The sequence below is a fragment of the Eublepharis macularius genome, chromosome 6, assembly GCF_028583425.1.
Source record: "Eublepharis macularius isolate TG4126 chromosome 6, MPM_Emac_v1.0, whole genome shotgun sequence".
NCBI lineage: Eukaryota > Metazoa > Chordata > Lepidosauria > Squamata > Eublepharidae > Eublepharis > Eublepharis macularius.
The window spans coordinates 124,190,954-124,210,338 of NC_072795.1; the positions used below are offsets into that span (position 1 = coordinate 124,190,954).

Sequence of the window (19,385 nt, forward strand, 5' to 3'; positions counted from 1 at the left end):
CAGGATAAGGTGGCTTCATGTGTTCATGACAGGTTGAGAATTCTGTTTCAAATACCCGGGACCTCTCTTGCAACCACACCTCCCAAGATTTCATGGAAAGAGGGAAAGAATGTTAAAACCAATTTAATGCTGCAGCGTAGGTATGCCCTCAGAGCAGCAGGCCGTGTGAGTTGGAAATATGAACTTAAAGCAGTCCGATGCAATTTTGCTACCATTCATGCTTATTTTGGCCCTGGGCCCTAGACATTTTGGATCTAAATTGTGCCAAAGTAAAATACAGCAGATGTCTAGCCAAAAATCACCTTGTTTGACGGGAAGTCAGATAGAAACAGAAGTGTTTATACAAACTGGATGAAGCTAGTCAAAATACCTTTGCAATCATTTCCCTTCTGCCTTAACTTCAAGACTTTTCCAGGCTCCATTTCATCCAATGCTCAACCACAGCAGCTGGAACAACCTTGGTCAGCTAGAATGAGAGCCACAAAACAAGTCGTTAGAAAATTGTTTAGTACCAAGCTATCTATTCAGACGCATCTCCAGCCCGTCTGTATGGATGACAAAAGCAGCCCCCTTCCCAAGAAACACAGAAGAGAAATTCATCACATTAAGATTCCCCCACTGTCTGCCAGCTTTAAAAAAATATATTCATTTTAATTTATTTGTGCAAAGCAAAAAGAACAAGAAACAAAACCAAAAAACAATACTGGCAAATCTGTATATAAGCTTCTACAGGAGGTCGCCAAATATCTAAAAAATAAGTCCATATGCAATTGTTGTCTATATGCAATACATTCAAATATTGATAAGTTTATAAGGTCCTCAATCCAGAGTTACGGAAAGTGGGCTTTTGTCTTTTCAGTGCTGTAGTATAAGTCTTTTAGCAGTTGTAAGGGCACAGAGCGTCCATTTCTGTTGACCATCAGTTAGGTTCCATGAGACAGGCAAATAATTTAAAAGTACATAAACATCCTCAAAAATACGTAAGTATTCTAATACAAAATTATATGAGTAATGATGACTTCCTCCCAAAAGGACCAAATAATTGGACATATGTAACGCATATGCATAAGAGATGCATCTTGTAAGTTACAACACCAACAATTAGATACTGTACTTAATCTTTTACTAAAAAGGCACTGTGATGCCCAATATACCCTAAACATCTTTTTTGCTGAATAAGTCACAGCTTAAGATCCATAGCAGCAAGAGGTATAAGGCTTAAAGCCATGTCCCATTGCTTTGGCAGAACTTGACAGTCTAGCTCACTATTCCATTCATCTCTGAGGCTGTGCATATCATATTTATGAAGCAACATCAAATATTTATGAACAAATATTGTAGGTTTCGTTTTCTGTGTTGATTCAATAAGAATTTCCAGACTACTGCCATGAGCTCAGTAGGTGGCCTTGGGTAAGCCAGAGCTGTATTGGGGGGGATAATAATACAACTAACTAGTTCACCACTCTGGGTGAGGCACTAATCTGTCTAGAAGAGCGGTATATAAACTCAGTTATCATCATCATCATCATCATCATCGTTATTATTATTATTCAAATTACATACAGCACAATCAATAATAATTAAGATCACATGTTTTCATTGATTGGCCTTGCTGAGCTGATAAATGTTTTCACTGGAGAGCTAAGTATCAACCAGATATTGACGTAACATGTACGCTGTTCCAAGTAATGCCGTCTTTTGCAGTTCTGTAGGTGTTATATCAGAAAGCTGCAGTTTTTCCATATAAGTTGCGAAGTTTTTCAAAATAGTTCCCAGTGCCCCGATGACAATGGAAACTACTGTTGTAGTCATCATCCATAGTCGGGTGGTTTTTATTGCCAGATCTCTACAGTTAATAGTTTTTTCTTGTTCTTTTTCTTTGACTCTGGCATCCCCCAGAACTGCAATGTCAATTATCTAAACTTTTTGATTTTTTCCTGCAACTGTTATGTCAGGTAAGCTGATACAAGTTTCCACTGGAGACCTAAGTATCAACCAGATATCGGCGTAATATGTACGCTGTTCCAAGTAGCACCGTCTTTTGCAGTTCTGTAGGTGTTATGTCAGAAAGCTGCAGTTTTTCCATATGAATTGCAAAGTTTTTCGAGATGGTTCCAAGTGCCCTGATGACAATGGGGACTACTGTTGCATTCTTCTTCTATAGTCGAGTGGTTTCTATTGCCAGATCTCTATATTTAATCATTTTTTCTTGTTCTTTTTCTTCGACTCTGGCATCCCCAGGAATTGCTGTGTCGATTATCCAGACTTTTTGATTTTCTGGATAAGTGACATTGCAATGACAATGACGACAATGATGATGATGATGATGATGATGATGATGATGATGATGATGATGATGATGATGATGATGATGATGATGTGAGGGAGATTCTGAAGCACTCAACATTGCAGGGCCACATTTGAACACCAACAAATGTTGCAATGGTAAATTGCAAAATATTCAGTGGAAGTTGGCTAACCATCTTTAGACTTCAGTTGAGAAAATGAAAAAACTCATTATCATAGCCTATCAATTGATCTAAACTAAAAATCACCATGTATGCCCAAGACTTTCATACAAAAGATTTCCATCCAATTTTAAAATCTGGATTCAGTTTAGCATGTGAGAATGAGTCAAATTGGCATTGTTGTGATATTTTGCTCCATAGTTCTCTAACTGCAGAAATGGTAGGAGGAACAGGATCCATTTTAACATAAGTAGACCCTAATGCATTCCATTTAAAGTGTGGCTACAAACAAGAAGCCTCCAAGACAGTCCAAGATGGATCATCCAACGGAGAACAATCCCAATAATTGGTACAAGTTAAAAAATACGCCTGATGATAAGAACTAAGATCAGGAAAACCAAATCCTCCTTCATTAATTGAAAATTGCAAACTCTGTAAAAAAATCCGAGGGGGTGATGAACCCCACATAAATTTCCAAACCAAGTTTTAGTTTTATGAATATATCTACAAGGTATATGGAAAGGGATTGCATGCAAAACATATATAGTTCAAGGTACAATATTCATATTGAGTGTGTTTACTTTACCCCATAATTACCAGCATAGACCATCAACTGAAACGACACTACACTTTTATGCAACACAAATATTGGCTAAATGGAGTAAAGTGTGATAAAAAAGGGGAGGCCTTAAAAATGGATATATTTTATCAGCTACTAACTGAACTTGGTAAGCCAGATGTTGCCAAGCTCCTAAAGCAAAACAATGCAAGAATGTGGAGATCTCACAGGTAATTTGGACCAGCGTTAGTGAAGTAGAAAATCTTTGGTAGAATTTTTCCTTTCTTAGCCAATTGAATGTCAATCTATAAAACACACTGGTTTAACATTCAGTATCTTTCTCTGAACACAACTCTAGGAATTGTAGTTCTGTGAAAGATTTTTGTAGAGAATTCTGAACATGTATTGTTGAAGGCTTTCACGGCCGGAGAACGAAGGTTGTTGTGGGTTTTCCTGACTGTATTGCCGTGGTCTTGGCATTGTAGTTCCTGATGTTTCGCCAGCAGCTGTGGCTGGCATCTTAAGAGGTGTAGCACCAAAAGACAGAGATCTCTCAGTGTCACAGAGACACTGGCACAGTGACACTGAGAGATCTCTGTCTTTTGGTGCTACACCTCTGAAGATGCCAGCCACAGCTGCAGGCGAAACATCAGGAACTACAATGCCAAGACCATGGCAATACAGCCCGGAAAACCCACAACAACCATAATTCTGAACATCTTCACCAAATTACAATTCCTAGGCTAATTTGAGGGGGTAATCAACGTGCATTAATGTTTATAAAATTGTTGTGTTTGCAAATGGAGATGTGCTTTATGTAGAATATTTCCCTGTATGTCCTCAGCATAAATCTTTAGCAAAGCCCAGGGGTATGAAATGCATTCTTGTTGTGCATCCCATTGCAGCTGGCGATGTCACACTGAAAATACAAGTGGCATAAAAGCTGCTGTTTGAAGAGTCCTCTCCTAAATTGGGAGACGTTATTTGGATTCCAGCTGCTGGAGAGATTTTCTTTCAAACAGTTGGCTGCTCAAATGTCTCTGCATCCTAAGAAACCACCAGTGGCTCGACTTTCAAAGCCAACCAGGCCCACTTCAGTCATCACTATGAGCCGAGTCATAGCCCTTTATCCTTGCAGCACTCCAAACAATCAATAAATTACAAATTCAAGGAGACATTCAGGTTAAGCAGTCAATCATGGGGGCAATGTGTGCAATCTGTGGGAAGATGCATGCACCACTGGAAAGGGAAATTTCCATCCATAGGCATATAGACACCCGTGGGGGGGTGGCTTTTAAAAAAACAGAACAGGAACCACTGGACCATTCCTTTTCTAATGGGAAAGCTGAAACCCGAGGCTCTGGGATACATCCCTCCAGGGCAGGACCTAGGGTTGCCGGTGCCCAGGGCAACCCAAGTCTGGTCCCTTGTGTGTGTGCACAGCGCACGTGCACTCCCAGTGCTTCCGTGACGTCATCATGTAGGGAGGAGCGTGCCGCCCATGTGGCTCGCCAGCTACCCCGACATGCTGCGTAGTTGGCAGAGGCAGCATGGGTAGCTGGGAAGCCGCCTGTGCCATTTGCCTGCCCCGCAAGACAGGGGGCGGGTGGCTGCCCCCTGTCTTGTGGGGCTGGCAAATGGTGCGGGTGGCCTCCCAGCCCTCCGTGCTGCCACCCACACGCTCCTGGCAGCTGCACCCAGCGCCCCCTCTTTGACAATCCCAGGGACAGACTACCCCCTGCCCCCCCCATTGATCCGTCTCTGCATCCCTCTGAGCAGGTTGTGGAAGGGCCCTGGCAATCCAGATCTGTACCCAGATCTAAACATCGCCATTGTTCTTGAGCTATATCAGCTCTGTCTATGGCACCATTATTGGATCCAAGAGACACCACTTCGGCTCCAAGAGAAGTTACTCAGTCCCTTTCCTCGCTGGATCCAAGAGAAGTTTGTCTTCAGCAAGCTTTGCTGGATCCATGTGCTCCGTTGGATCTGAGCTCCCACCTACCTTACCAGATCCATTCCTGTGACATACCTCCACCTTGCCATTGCCAGTGGCCTGAAGGGCCAGGGAAGCAGAAGGCATCAGATCCAATACCATTGATGAAGAGAAGGTGCTGGTTACCTCTGCCCTAACCTCCTCAGTTGGAGTTCCAGCAATATGATTCTGAGGAGGAGGAAGATGTCACTTTAAAACCATCCAAGATTGGATCCGAGACAGCACAGCATCCAATCCCTTGCCAGATGATAATGTTGGCCAAAGATCTGGCTCTCTTTATGAGGACCTTTGTATGTTCTCAGAACAGATGTCTAGGACGGCCAAGGCACTAGAGCTGGATGTATCTTCTTTGGATCTGTAGATGAAAGATAAGAGACTGTGTCTGGTTATTAATGCTAATAAATCAAGGTTAATACATTCCCAAATACTGGTCATATATTGGTGCAATCCTAGATCTTACTGTTGGCAGAGCTTCTTTGCTCTTTGATAGAGAACGTGCTATCGAGGCTATGGTATCCCTTTTCTTAAAAAAGCATTTCCCAACTGTTTGGTGTATCCAAAGATTACTGAGCATAATGACATCTACAACTGCTGTGTTACCAGGTTGAACATGTGCACGCTACAAAACTGGATTGTACAGAAGTTTAAAGTGTCATTGCATTCTCCTAATCGCAAGTTGTCCATCCCACGTGTGGTCTTGAAGTTGCTTAAGTGGTGGGAGAATGATGATAATTTGTTCCATTCCACGTGTGGTCTTGAAGATGCTTAAGTGGTGGGAGAATGATGATAATTTTTTGAAGGCCCTTCGATACCCAGTATCATCAGATAACCCTAACTATTGATACTTCATTACAGGATTGGGATGCTCATTGCTGAAATATTGTCATACAAAACAGGTAGTGTGTTGAATGAGCTCTACACACCAATGTTCTGGAACTCAGAGCCATACATTATGCTCTTGTATCTTTCACAGCTATGCTCTCGGGAAGAGAGGTGCAGGTGCCAACAGACGACGTCATCGCAATGTACTGCCTCAACAAACAGGGTGGCACTACATCTCTGACCCTTTGTGCAGAGGAAGCTGCCACCTGGAATTGGGCAATTCGCAATGATGTCTCCATTTATGCGATCCTCATAGCTGGCTCAGAAAACTCCAAAGCCAATGTGTTGAGCAGATACTGGGTTCCAACCATGAATGGGCATTGAGGGATCTGTATATACAACCTATATTTCTGCAATGGGGTATCCCAGATGTGAATCTCTTCACAACAGTGAACACTACCAAGGCACAGGTCTTTTGGTCTATGGTTCCAGGGAGTGACTCTCAATCTATATGAGACACCTTCCAGTACATGTGGACAGGCCATCTGTTCTATATATTCTCACCAGTTCCACTGTTACCCAGAGTCATCTGCTCAATAGAGAGGGACAACACAGATTGTATCCTCATATTTCCATTTTGACCAAAGCAAATTTGGTTCCCAAAACTTCTTGGGCTATCAATACAAACGTATATCACCTTCCCCCAGATTCCAGACATAATTCACATGGGAGTAGTTTTTCATCACAATTCATGTTCAATGCACCTGACAGCATGGCACATTCATCTTGCGCCATGATCAACAGGTCCAAAACATTCTGTTGAGTTCCAGAAGACCTTCCACACGGACGTCATATGACTCAAAATGGGCACGTTTCACTTCATGGGTTAAGGGGCTCACACCAGATAACTATCTGTTACCCGTCATTTTTGAATATTGATATAACCTGAAATCAGGTGGCTTGTCTACCACATCTCTTAAAGTTCATTTGGCAGTTATCTCTGCCATTCACACAGGTAGAAGGCAGGCCAGTCTTTTCGCATCACACTTCTTGTCAATTCCGTAAAGGAATATTAAACCTTTACCCTCCAATCTCTCCTGTCTTTACACAATGGTCCCTCCTTATCACTGGTGCTTTCCCACCTTATGCTAGCACCTTTCTGAATCACTGGACACATACACCTTAAACATGTTTCTGTTACAAGTGAGTTTTCTAGTGGCAATTATGTCAGCTAGAAGGATTGTCATGTCTGAGCCCCATCCATGCCAATGCTAATACTGAACCAATGTTTCATGCTGTAACTAGATGTCATCAGGGCCGGCGATAGAGGTTTTAGCGCCTGTGGCGGTGGGCACGCACGCGCCCCACAGGAGGCGTGATGACGTCATCGCAGACGTCATCACGCACCACAGGGGGGCTGGGCTGCGCGCGGACCGCCGAGCACAGAAGCTGCGGGCTGCTGCTGGAACAGCGCGTGGAGGCTGCTCCGTGCGCTGCCCCAGCAGCAGCTCACAGCTCCTGCGCTCGGCTGGGGCGGAGGAGTGCGCAGCGGAGCTGAGGTGGCTGGCTGCAGCAGTAGCTGTAGCCAGCCAGGCAGCCCCGTGCCGCCACTGCCACATGCCCCAGCCGAGCGCAGAAGCTGCGGGCTGCTGCTGGAGCGGCGCACGGAGGCTGCTCCGTGCGCCACCCCAGCCGCAGCTCACGGCTTCTGCACCCGGCTGGGGCGGAGGAGCGCGCAGCTGAGCTGGCGTGGCTGGCTACAGCTGCTGCTGCAGCCAGCCAGCCAGCTCCGTGCTGCCGCCGCCGTGCGCCCCAGCTGGGCGCAGAAGCCGCGAGCCGCTGCTCAAGCGGTGCACAGAGGCTTCGCCCAGCTGAGGTGTGTGGCAGCGGTGGCAGCGGCGGCGGCAGCAAGGGGCTGGCTGGCTGGCTGGCTGCAGCAGTAGCTACAGGCAGCCCTGTCATGCCAGCTTCGCTGCACGCGCCTCTGCCCCCAACACCCCCTCCAGCGCCCCTCCAGTGCCCACGCGCCCGAGGCCACCGCCTACCTGGCCTCCATGGGCGCGCCGGTCCTGGATGTCATATTGCCAATGCCATAACTGTTTCTTTCACAGGCTTCTTGCAGGTGCTTATCAAATGGACTGTAGAAACTTTCAGTGTTCATGACCTTGTAGACTGCTCACTCCCATGCATTGCTATGTCTTGACTTTGATCTCTTGCTTTCTCAGTGTCTCGGCATGATAGTACAAATATGCGCGCCAAAAGTCCTGTTTACTGTTGGGAGGGGGGAAGGAGCAGCCGTGTATGTTAAGAGGAAGGATCTTCCCACATATTACTATTCCTGTCAATCTTGCTTTTACTGCTCAGATGCTTACCTTGCTTCTTAGTAATCCTATGGACTTATCTGTGGAAATGATTTGGTTTCTGAATAAAGCCATTTAATCAAGAGCCTGGATTTCTTGTTGCAACGGTACAGGGATCCATCTGCCATAGCCTGTCATCCATAGCCTGACAAGGATAAGCAAACTTGCTGCTCTTATGGCTGACTCGCCAATATCGCCATACATTAAGTTTCATGAGGAAAAAGTCATATTTCAACCTAGTTTACAATTCCTACCAAAGGTAATATCCACCTTTCATTTGTCACAAGACATCACACTGCCTCTTTCCAAAGCTACAGCCCAAGGCAGAAAGCATTACACTCATTGGACGTTAGAAGGACACTGCCTTTTTATTTGTACCGAACATGTTCATTTCATACAGATCCATGTCTCTTTGTTACTCTCCTGGATATTTATAAAGTGGCCACATGGTCTTCTGTGGACACTTTTGTCAGACATTATGCTGTTGACATTAATTCTAGACAAGAGAGAAGTAAGTACAAGGGCTGTACATACCCGAACCAATGTTCTTCAAGTTCTTCTGTGCAGGCCCACATTCCCTCTTTCCTCACCCACGGTGAACTCTCTGGTGTAAAGAGCCAGTATGAGTGCCGGGTGTCTCAGGAGAACTGAGGGAAGGGGTCGCTTCTCCTTTATATCATATGACAGTTTAGGCGGGAAAATGGATTACTACATGACCAGGAGAAGTGGCCCCTAATGGAGCTTTAAGAAAGCAAGAGAAACTTGCTGACCTGTGCACACGCAGTCCCAATGTGTGCCTGCACAGGACTCAAACAATGGTTTCTGGAAAGTACAATCCTGTTTTCTACCCTCTCTTTATCACTTGTTAAAATTCCAGTTCCTTCTCCATGCAGTGGGCCTACCACTTCCTTGTTTATTTTCTTGCTCTGAACATAACCAAAATAACCATTTTTGTGGAGTTTAGCATCTCTCACTAGCCTAAGCTCACTATGAGCTTTAGCTTTTCTAACACACTCTCTGCAAGCACTGGCAATTCGTTTATATACATAACCAATTCCTTGGTTATGTGTGTCATCCATTCTCCAAAGAACTCAGAGAAGTATAAATGGTTCCCCCTCCTTAATGGGCACAACATCCATGTAAGGTTGGTTAGGCGGAAAAAAAGTCAATGGCCAAAGGTTGCCTAATGGAGTCATTCTGGATGGATCTCTGAACCTCCCTTGTCTAAGCCCAGTAAACTTACGCCATTACATGACATCAACGACCAACAGAGAAATCTCTCTGCCCCTTGCTTTTCAGAATGTCTTGGGATTCGCTAAGCAGAGATGACCTGCTACGCCCCACAATACGAAGGGCTTCAAGTCTTACTTCCAGCAGCCCGAAGAGCTATGAAACACCCATGCTTGGGGAGATCCAGCGCATGCTATGGACACCCGTGCCGTGCCGTGGCAATGTCAATGAAGTCTGGCCTAACCTCTACATTGGAGATTTGTAAGTAGATGTGATTTTGTAGCTTCCGGTGAACATTTACTACATATTTATAACTCTCCTGGCAAGAAAGACTGGCCAGGGACAGCAAATGGAAGTTTATTCCCACTGCATCAATAGTACTACAGATATCCATTGGTCCTTAGCCTAGAACTTGGAAGAATAATATAGTAATCTCCTGCTATTCTTCATAGCCAGGCTATTTTTAAACAAGGAATGACTGGTAGCTTTTGATGATTAAATCACAAGTTTTCATAAATTCTCATCAGTCCCTCAAAAAATTAGCTTGTTTCAGGTATACACAAATGTTCCGTAGCTCATTAATTGGTTAGACTTCTCCAGCAGCCATAGTTTGGCTGAATGGAGGGGAAGGGCAGAGCTCAGGTTTGGTTGTGTTCAGTGGCAATAAACTTAGTTTTGGATTAAGACTTGTCAAACTTGCTACCAGTTGTAGAGCTTGGTCAGTCAGCTGGTGGGGAGTGGACCAGAGCTCTATTTTTTTCCTGGTCTAGTCAGAACTAGAGGTGGGCACAAACTGGGAAAATACTAAACTGTGCTGTTCATGATTCGTTGTGTTTCATGAACCACGAACCTTTAATGAACTTGCTCTGGTTCACGAACCTGTTCGTTTGGTTCATGAAAACATCACTTCCGGGGCAGCAGAAGGTCACTTCTGGGGCTGCAGAAAGCCTATCCCCCATTGCCTAGGAAACTGATTGATCGGCACCAGCCTGTCTGCAGTGATGAACCAAAAACCGAACCAAATGAACCGGTCTACAGTTCATGGTGGTTCATCAGAAACGGGCTCTGATGAACTGTCGGTTTGTGAACCACAAACCAGCCTGGTTTGTGATGAATTTTGGTACATATTTTGGTTCGTGCCCACCTCTAGTCAGGACCCTTTGAATTATACTTTCAAAACTCAAGGTGCAAGTGAGTGTGAGAATATACATTGGCTGGCATCATGGCATCTTCCAAGTACATGTTAGGGATCACTGCTCCAAAGAAATTTGTTACATGCATTTGATTGAAACTTCCAGTTTGCCCCTTTTAACTTCATATTTTTCAGTCCTTGGTGTCTGTACTCATTTCTTCTGTCCAACTAGTGTCTCTGGGCAAATAGGTTTTGCAGGTTTTTAAGACACTACTAAAAAGATCCCCTAAAAACCTGTGAACACTGTGAATAATATATAATATAATATAATAAAGCCAGGTAGGGTAAGAGAATAGCATATCAGAACTCAACATGGAATGTCTACTTGAGCAAGAGACTGGTCACTAGGGTAGCTTTTTAAGGAAGGCTGTCTGAACACATGTGCTCTCTTTTTAACAGATACATAGCCCGGGACATAGAGCAGCTTCGGCGAATGAGAATCACCCACATAGTAAATGCTGCAGCTGGAAGATTCCACATTGACACCGGGGCCAAATTCTACAAAGACCTGCCAGTGGACTACTACGGAGTCGAAGCTGATGATGATCCCAAGTTCGATCTCAGCATTTATTTCTATCCAACTGCTAAATACATAAGAGCAGCACTGCACTCTCCCCGAGGTAAATATCACAGGCATGGTAACTAAGACTGGTGAGTGACTCCATTCGGGAAATTCCTAGACATTTGGGGAGGGTGCAATTGGGGAGCGGACAGATCTCAGCAGGGATGCAATGCCATACGTCCGCTCTCTTGAAGCTGCTCCAGGGGAACTGAACTCCGTCATCTGGAGATCAATTGTAATTCCCAAAAAACTCCAGGCCCCACTTGGAGTTTGGAAGCCATGGCAATATATGTATTCCTGGACAACCCGTGCCATCCATGGGAGTGCTCTCGTGCTGCCAGGACGGCCCTGGAGAGCTCCTGCTCGTGCTTCACAGGGAGTGTGCCACGCCTCCTGGGAGTATACCCCGGGAGGCATGTTCCCATAACTTTTCCCCCCGCTGGCCAAGTAAGCGGGGGTGGAGGGTGGGAGTGGAGGATCCCTCACCCCCAGCAGGTGACTGGTAACCCTAGATCTAGGAGACCCAGCTTTGAATCCCCACTCTGCTATGGAATATTGCTGGGTGACTTTGGCCCAGTCACATACTCTCAGCCTAATCTACCTCACAGGGTTGTTGTGAGAATGACATGAAGGGGGGGAACGATGTAAGCTACTTTGGGCCCCATTGGGAATAAAAGTAGGGTATAAATGAAGTAAATAAATATCGAGACATTTTAATAAATATCAGGAAAATACTCCAAAGTGAAAACAGTATTAAAACAGTATCAAAACAGTGAAAACAGTTGCCACCCTGAGCCCATCTGTGGGGAGGGTGGGGTATAAATTGAATAAAATAAATAAATAGTAAATAAATAATAAATCATGCCTTTTTAAAATATTACATCTGGAAGCGCACACGCAGCAGAAGTAGCAGGAGAAAGGAGGGAGGAGGAAGTCTTCTTTGGACTCTGGAGTCCAGGTCTACTGCTCAGAGAAAATAATGGCACTTTAAAGTTTTAAAAGCAGAAGTGCCATACGTCATCAAGGGCACGTTCCCTAGCCACTCCTGTTCTCTCCCCTGCTATTCCCAATTTGCTATTATAGTGGGTGGAAAGATTGGAATCAGGAACAGTTGTGGCGATCCTTTCAGCAACAGGATATTGCCAATCCAATCCTAGAAATATCGGGCAATTTTTCAGGTTAACAATATTCACTGGCACACCCCCTAGTCCGTTACTACATAATGTAAGAGGCAAGAGGGTTGGAGATGGAAACTGTGAAGGCTCTACATGCTTAGAGAGACATGACGCTTGAAGTTTGATGAGTGGCTTTTCTGGGATTTCTTTCCCCTCCCCCCCCCACAAAAAATAGAGCACAGGGGTCCAGTTTTAATCAGAACCATTGTGAGGTAATGGTTAAAGGATCCCCCCCCCCCCGCACAATTTTCCTTATTTTGGGACTCTATTTGTCCCATTAGGGCAAATATACAAGTTGCTGGTGCGAGTTTACCCTAGAGTGGCAAAGAGTGGTTTACCAAAGCCATTTCAGATCAGGACAACAGCAGGGGTAAGGTAGGCTTAAATCCCAACTGGAGTCATGCCATGGAGTAGGCTTTATACCCTCCCCTCCTGTTTTCCTGGTCTGGAATGGCTCTGTTAAACTGCTACTGACCTTGAGCCAAACTCACACTCTCAGCCTAACATAGCTCTTTCACAGGGTTGCTGCAAGGCTAAAATGGAGGAGAGGAAAACAGTGTAAGGAACTTTGGGTCTTCCATGGAGAGAAATTATGGGATATAAATGAATTTTTTGCAAAAAGTTATTCGCTTTTTTGGGTAAAACAATTCATGCTGAGATATTTTATGTAGAATGCCTGCGTAGTCAACTAAAGATACATACATGGGTTGGTGGCAGAAAATAATCCATTTCATTCTAGGGGCATTATTTGTGCTTTAGGTGGGAGGGGTCCTGGGTCCAAATCCCAGACAAACCCAAGCAAAACGGCAGCTGTTCCTGACGCAATGATCTCTTTTTTTAGAAAATAGCAACAAATGTTGGGTTTGTATAGAGTAGGATTGACAAAAAACCAAACTGTACAAATAATAAAATGTATATCTCTGTTCACATGCCAGACTAAAATATTAATACCAGAACTGTAGTTTCTAGCCTAGATGCTGGGATATTCAAAGTCCGAATCCCAAATGGTAACACGATATTCTTTGATTTTATCAAGATGCCAACATTCAATATCTCAATGATAGAAATATTCAACCCTTCCAAAGTACATAGCTTCACAAATCTATTTTGAGATTTGAAATATTGGATTCAGCAAACTGGGCCTCTTCTTGAAAACAACTTCCCTAAAGTTGGCATTAAAAATCTACAGGTTTCTAAAGCTTGTTTGTGGTCAGAGGTTACGACTGCCTGGATATCTGCATTGGTCTGTTCTCATATATCTATATATAGCGATGGGACTCAAGTTTCTTCTCATGTCACCGATGGGAGACAGTGCAGAGACCCTGGGGAAATTAATCCGACGTTGACCCTGCTTGCCAGGAACTGCCTCTGAGCAGGTGGCTATGATGTCATTGTTCATCAGACTTGCAGCTGTATTTTTTGGAAACAAGCAGTACTAGAAGAAGAATGGAACAGAAGGGAAAAGTCAGTCTTCCCAGTTCAATTGGAAGGAACTCACAGCAGGAAGAAACCCACCCTGGGTTTTAAAAAAACCCCTTTAATCCAGAGCTTCACTGTTCTTCAAGTTCCCTGCCCCAATGCAGATGATAGGCAGAAATGAGCACAGTAAATGAGCACAGTGCAATGCACTGTTCAGTCATGAGGTAGCTGGAGGAATACCTACATACTGGTGAGTCATAAGATTTGAACAGGCTAAGCAGAAATTTCAGAAGATTCAGACATTCATTGGTAAATGTAAGAACAACCAACTAGGTTCTGACCATAAATTCCTAGGTGTCATCCTCAAGGAATATTGTTTGTGTGTGTGTTTTTAAAGCATATTTTTAAAACAATCTCATATTTCCCACTGGGCCTCATACAATCTTGACTAACCAGAAAATCTCAACATTATCCAAGGTTTTGCCATTTACCTTGACCTCAGCATACCCATTACGCTTTTTTTAAAACCTGCAGGCAAAGTACTCGTTCACTGTGCAATGGGGATAAGCCGCTCAGCAACACTTGTGCTTGCCTTCTTGATGATCTGTGAAAATAAGACCCTCGTGGATGCCCTCAACACCGTGCGGAAACACAGAGGGGTCTGCCCAAACTCTGGTTTTCTCAGTCAACTTCGAGATCTCGACATCCGGTTAATGAGTGAAAGAGGAAGAGGCGGTCCCTTGAATCTTTAGACAGAAGATATTCCCTCTATGATTCAAAGTCTAGAGGAAAGTCTAGACATTCCTCAGATGTGCACCTGAACTTTGTGTCAGTAGAATGTAATTTAATGTAGATGTATATCACTGTGATGTGAGAAATGCATTCAAGATTAAAGGAGTGCTGGGAGCGGTATACATACTTTTGATGGATGTAGAATTAAATGCCCAGTATAAGAGGTGGGGAAGGGGTACCAATGAATACAGTAGCAGTTCCAAGAACAATTTAACATCTGCATAACAATTGATCCTAACTTAAGTCAGCAACATTATGTTGTGAAACTATGTCCTTTAAGCAGTGTTAACTTTTGCAAAGTTTGGAAACACTAGTGCCAAATGCTAATAAAAGCTTACATAGTGTCCTGCTGCCTATAAAACATTTCAGATAAGAAGATGGCATGTTCAAAAAAATGAATCATGAAAAAATTGACATATTCAAAAGAAGATAGTTTCAGGTGGGTAGCCATGTTGGTCTGCAGTACAACAAAAAAACTTAACTCCAGTAGCACTTTAAAGACCAGCAAGGTTTTCAAGGTATAAAAATATGGAACACTTCATGAATTTGTGTGTCATCCTTGTGCAAGGGCCATGCTAATCTACTCTGTATCATTCCAATTTTAATAAATGTAGTAGATGTGCTAATTAGTGTGGTCCCTGTGGAAGGATAACATGGAAGTTCATGAAGCATTCCATATTTGATACCCTGAAAATCTTGTTGGTCTTTAAGGTGCTACTGGACTCGGACCTTGCTGTTCAAAAGAAAGCAAATAGTGTGAGAAGAAGGTCTAAAGGGGGAAGCCGTGTGAGGAAAGCCTAAAAGGATAGGATGTGTTTTGTCTAGAGCTTCGGTCTTCGGCTGATGGGTTGGGATTCACAACTAGATGGTGTCTAGTGTAAAGTGATGGTGCATCCGTGGAACTACCACCATATCAGGACTATTGTCTTTTAAGAAGAGAGAATAAGAAGATAAAATTGGGGGAGGGGGAATAGAAAAAGCCAAACATTTAGAATTTTTTTAAAAAATTAAAAGTGGATCCCACTTCTAAGTGGGAATTGAAAGCAGGTCATGAATCTGAAAGAGTTCAGACTAGTGGTCTAGAAAAAAGAAGAGCAAAACTGCAGTCCTATGAACATTTATTTGAGAGATCTTTTTGTAAACAGTGGGACATACATCTAAGTAAACATGGCGTGGGGGAAAACTGATGGGAGTACAATAATGAAAAAGTGTGACAAAAGAAAGGGAATGGTTGTTCTTCAATTCTATCTCAGCAGTAGGGGAGTCTCCGAGGCACAAAAATGATATTGTACATATTGTAAGAGAATGGGCTGTCACTTTGACTGACCGTTTGTGGATGTCCCATCGACATGGACCAAGCTCTCCCGGGACATTCCACTTTTATGGCAGGACATAAAATACTGTACTGTAACTATGACTATACAGATGCTGGTTAACTGGTTTTTTAAAAGAGGGGTAATTATAGAAACAGAAATATAATTCCTCTGACAAAATATTTTGTTACTCCAAGCAATCCTTTCCTGGGCCCACACTGCTGATAACTGGACCCAGAAGGGAATGCCACTGAGGGCTAGGAATGAGCCAAAAACCCCTGGTGCAAAGGAACCCTCTTCATTGTGCTACCTCACAATGCAGTTTGAGTAAAGAACAGGGCCTGTTATCAACCACCCGGGAAAAGAAATAGCCCAGCCTTTTTGTTCTGTTTCTTGGCCCTGGGCCAGATGCCAAAATTGCACGTGGAAAACCTAGGAATGCAGGCTGTTTGCCAAAATATTCTGCATAAAGTCAGACTTCGTTGAAAAGTTATAAGTGGGTTTATTTTTTTTCCTCCAATTTTTTAAATTAAGCTTTATAACATACAACAAATAGAAATCAACAATGAACATCAACTGTAACACAACAACTAATCAACAATAGTTTACAAGTTTTGAAGAATATGAACATTACAATAACTTTTAAACAACGCATACATAATATTACCAAATATCAGAAAACGGAGTCAACGTCTGAGCAATTCTTATTTTAGGATGTAAATAATGCATGTCTATAAATTCAAGAAAAGGGAACCATTTCTCATAGAAATTAGACCTGGCAGGAAAGCGTTCAGCGTTGAGGATATTATCATTAATCTTATCCAGGATGAAATGGTCCCGTATCTTAGAGAGCCACATCTCTTTAGTTGGCACTTTCTTTAGTTTCCAGCCTGAAGCTATCGCTGATTTCGCTGCAACTAAAAATATTGCTATAAGATTCTTGGTAGCTTTTGGGATCTGCGGAATATTCCATTGGTCTAGAAATATATTTGAAGGTGATAATGGAATATCGTAACTCGTAATCTGTTTTATTACTTCCAATATTTCTTTCCAAAATGTGGCTATCCGTGGACAACCCCACCAACAATGAGAGAAGGATCCTACCTCATTGCAACCCTTCCAAAACGGGGGAGTGCATGAGGATGACATTGTAAAAGTGGGCTTATTTTCAGGCACGTCCTGGGCTCAGCTCCAGAGCTCTGTTCTACACCCTGCTGATCATGAACCGAAATAAATAAATTCATTCATTACCCTGCTCCAATATGGTATGGCTTTGGTTCAGCCATACCGCAACCACCAATTCCGCTAAGCTGAGTAAGACCAGGTACTACCGCCAAAGGCCACAAGAAAAGTAAGTGGCTCTTAACTTTCCCTCTTGCCTCCCTATTCCTATACTATACATCCAGATATATTGGTGAATTCCACTGTGCCTGCCTGCACAACAGGAGCAAACAGAAACCATTTGCTCTATTCCTTGACACTCTCAAGTCCACTGGGACCCACCTTCTGGAATCAAAAGGGCACAGACCTCATCAGCTTTACATTGGCTGCCAAGCCCTTCCCTCTCTCATCCTCCCTGGCCCAGTGCTTTTCTCAGTGAGAGCCGCCAAGCTACAAGTGACGCCTGACACAGGTTGGACACTTGTCAGCTTCCCTCAAGTTTTGATGGGAAATGTAGGCATCCTGGTCTTGCAGCTGTAATGGAGAACCAAGCTGTAAAACCAGGATGCCTACATTTCCCATCAAAACTTGAGGGAAGCTGACAAGTGTCCAACCTGTGTCAGGTGTCACTTGTAGCTTGGCTCTGAGTTAAGCAACTTCTTTGGCTCCACTCTCCTCTCTTGCCTATTCACAAGACTGATTTATTGTCTCATTTCTCCCTCTGCAACTCAAGCCTCCTTTGCAAAAGCAACAGGATAAATAATCCAGGGAGGGAAATTTTAAAACACTGTGGAATCCAAAGAGAGGACACCAGAAGTGCTTCACCTTGGGCTCGCCTTACAGTTCTTATCTGACCACTCTTGAGACAAAAGAGGGAGTTTCCCACAGAAGAAAAGCCATCAAAGGGGAGAAGAATTTCTTCTCCTGGGCAATTCAAAATCATGGGTCAGTCCCGGTTACCAGCTTTTCTGTGATTTGTACCCAGTGGCAAGCAAGGGTGCCACTTCTTAAAGTCAGGGAAGTGGGGGGAAGAAGCAATCCAACCCATTTTCAATGCATCATATGAGTTAATTTAAAAGTTTGCCAATTTTTAAAACTGCCCATTGCCTAACATTGAGAGCATTCTAGGAATAATGACCCAAGACTTAGCCAGTTCAGAGCCCATTGGCATATAACTAAAATTAGGGTTTTTTTGTTCCAATGTGCATCACCTTACACTTGGCAACATTGTACTTCACTTGTCACATTGTTGCCCACTCAACCAAATTTGATAGATTCTTCTGTAGCTCTTCAAAATTCATGTTGGTTTTCACCTTTTGATTTCATCTGCAAACTTGGTCACTGCACTGATCAACCCCAATTCTACATCTTTTATGAGAAACTAAATAGCACCAACTCCAACACCAATCTGCTGCTTACTTCCCTCCATTGCGAGAACTGTCCTTTGATGCCTACACTCTGCTTCCTGTAGTTTAACCATTTTTAATCCATAAAAAGTCTTGTCTTCTTATTCAATGGGGACTTCAAAAGGGCGGCCAGCAGCAAAGCGGGAGGAGGAGCAATGGAGAGTTAGAACGCAGAGCTGTCTCCAGGTCCAAGCCAAACCTAGAAGAAGGTGGCAGAGATGTCCAGCAGATGGCAGCAGCAGCAGCAGAGTTGGGCAGGCACCCAGCCACAGCAGCAGTGCCTGAACAAAGGACTCAAGGCAGCCTCAACAGCCAAGCCGCAAAGGACGCTGGAATGGCTCACCCAGTGGGAGGACTGGTTGGGCTCTGAAGTGCGAAGATAGGCTCAAAGGTGAAGTAGCAACAGGAGTGCAAGAGTCTTGTGGTGGACAGTTGGCACAATTTGGTTGAGGAGGAGCAAAAAGGGGCGTGCCTACAGTCAAGAGGTATGATGCCAGGTCTGATGTCAAAGGTGCCAGTGATGCCAAATAAATAACATTTACTGGATCACCCTTATGCACCTGCTTAAAGAATTCCAAAAGGTTGGTGAGGCAGGACTTCCCTTTGCAAAAGCCAAGCTGATCCTCCCCCAGTGGGCTAATTCATCGATGTGCTTAATAATTCTATCTTTAATAAGTTTCTACTCATCTACCTGGAACACGTCAGGCTATCTGGCCTCTAACTCCCTGTATCTCCCTCTGGGCCTCTTTTTAAAAACTGTTGATATTTGCCACTTTCCAATCATCCAGTAAATAACAGACAAACAGAGAAAGAGAGATTTCTGCCTTATCGGGCTGCCGTGGCCCATTTTTGCCTGCTTCTAATGAGCTCGAAAAAAGCAGCGGTGCTGAAGTGCGCAGTGACCTCATTCAGTATGATACTTTGTCCTGC

The 19,385-nt window shown here is 43.7% G+C and overlaps 1 protein-coding gene and 1 non-coding gene across 4 annotated transcripts in view; one reads left to right on the forward strand and one right to left on the reverse strand.

Moving 5' to 3' along the window:
• The window catches only part of LOC129332325 (dual specificity protein phosphatase 13-like), a 33,417-nt gene extending 18,496 nt beyond the window's left edge, over nucleotides 1–14,921 (forward strand). For all 3 annotated transcript variants that reach the window (XM_054983364.1, XM_054983362.1, XM_054983363.1), the window contains exons 2-4: nucleotides 9,505–9,696; nucleotides 11,027–11,247; nucleotides 14,318–14,921. In XM_054983364.1, the coding sequence (XP_054839339.1) occupies nucleotides 9,506–9,696; nucleotides 11,027–11,247; nucleotides 14,318–14,535 (630 nt within the window). In that variant the 5' untranslated portion in view covers nucleotide 9,505 and the 3' untranslated portion in view covers nucleotides 14,536–14,921. The remainder of the gene's footprint in view (nucleotides 1–9,504; nucleotides 9,697–11,026; nucleotides 11,248–14,317) is intronic.
• Nucleotides 14,922–15,097: 176 nt separating this feature from the next.
• LOC129332961 (U6 spliceosomal RNA) lies at nucleotides 15,098–15,201 on the reverse strand. Its single transcript, XR_008597363.1, has one exon. It is a non-coding gene; the product is annotated as a U6 spliceosomal RNA (small nuclear RNA).
• Nucleotides 15,202–19,385: the final 4,184 nt, after the last annotated feature.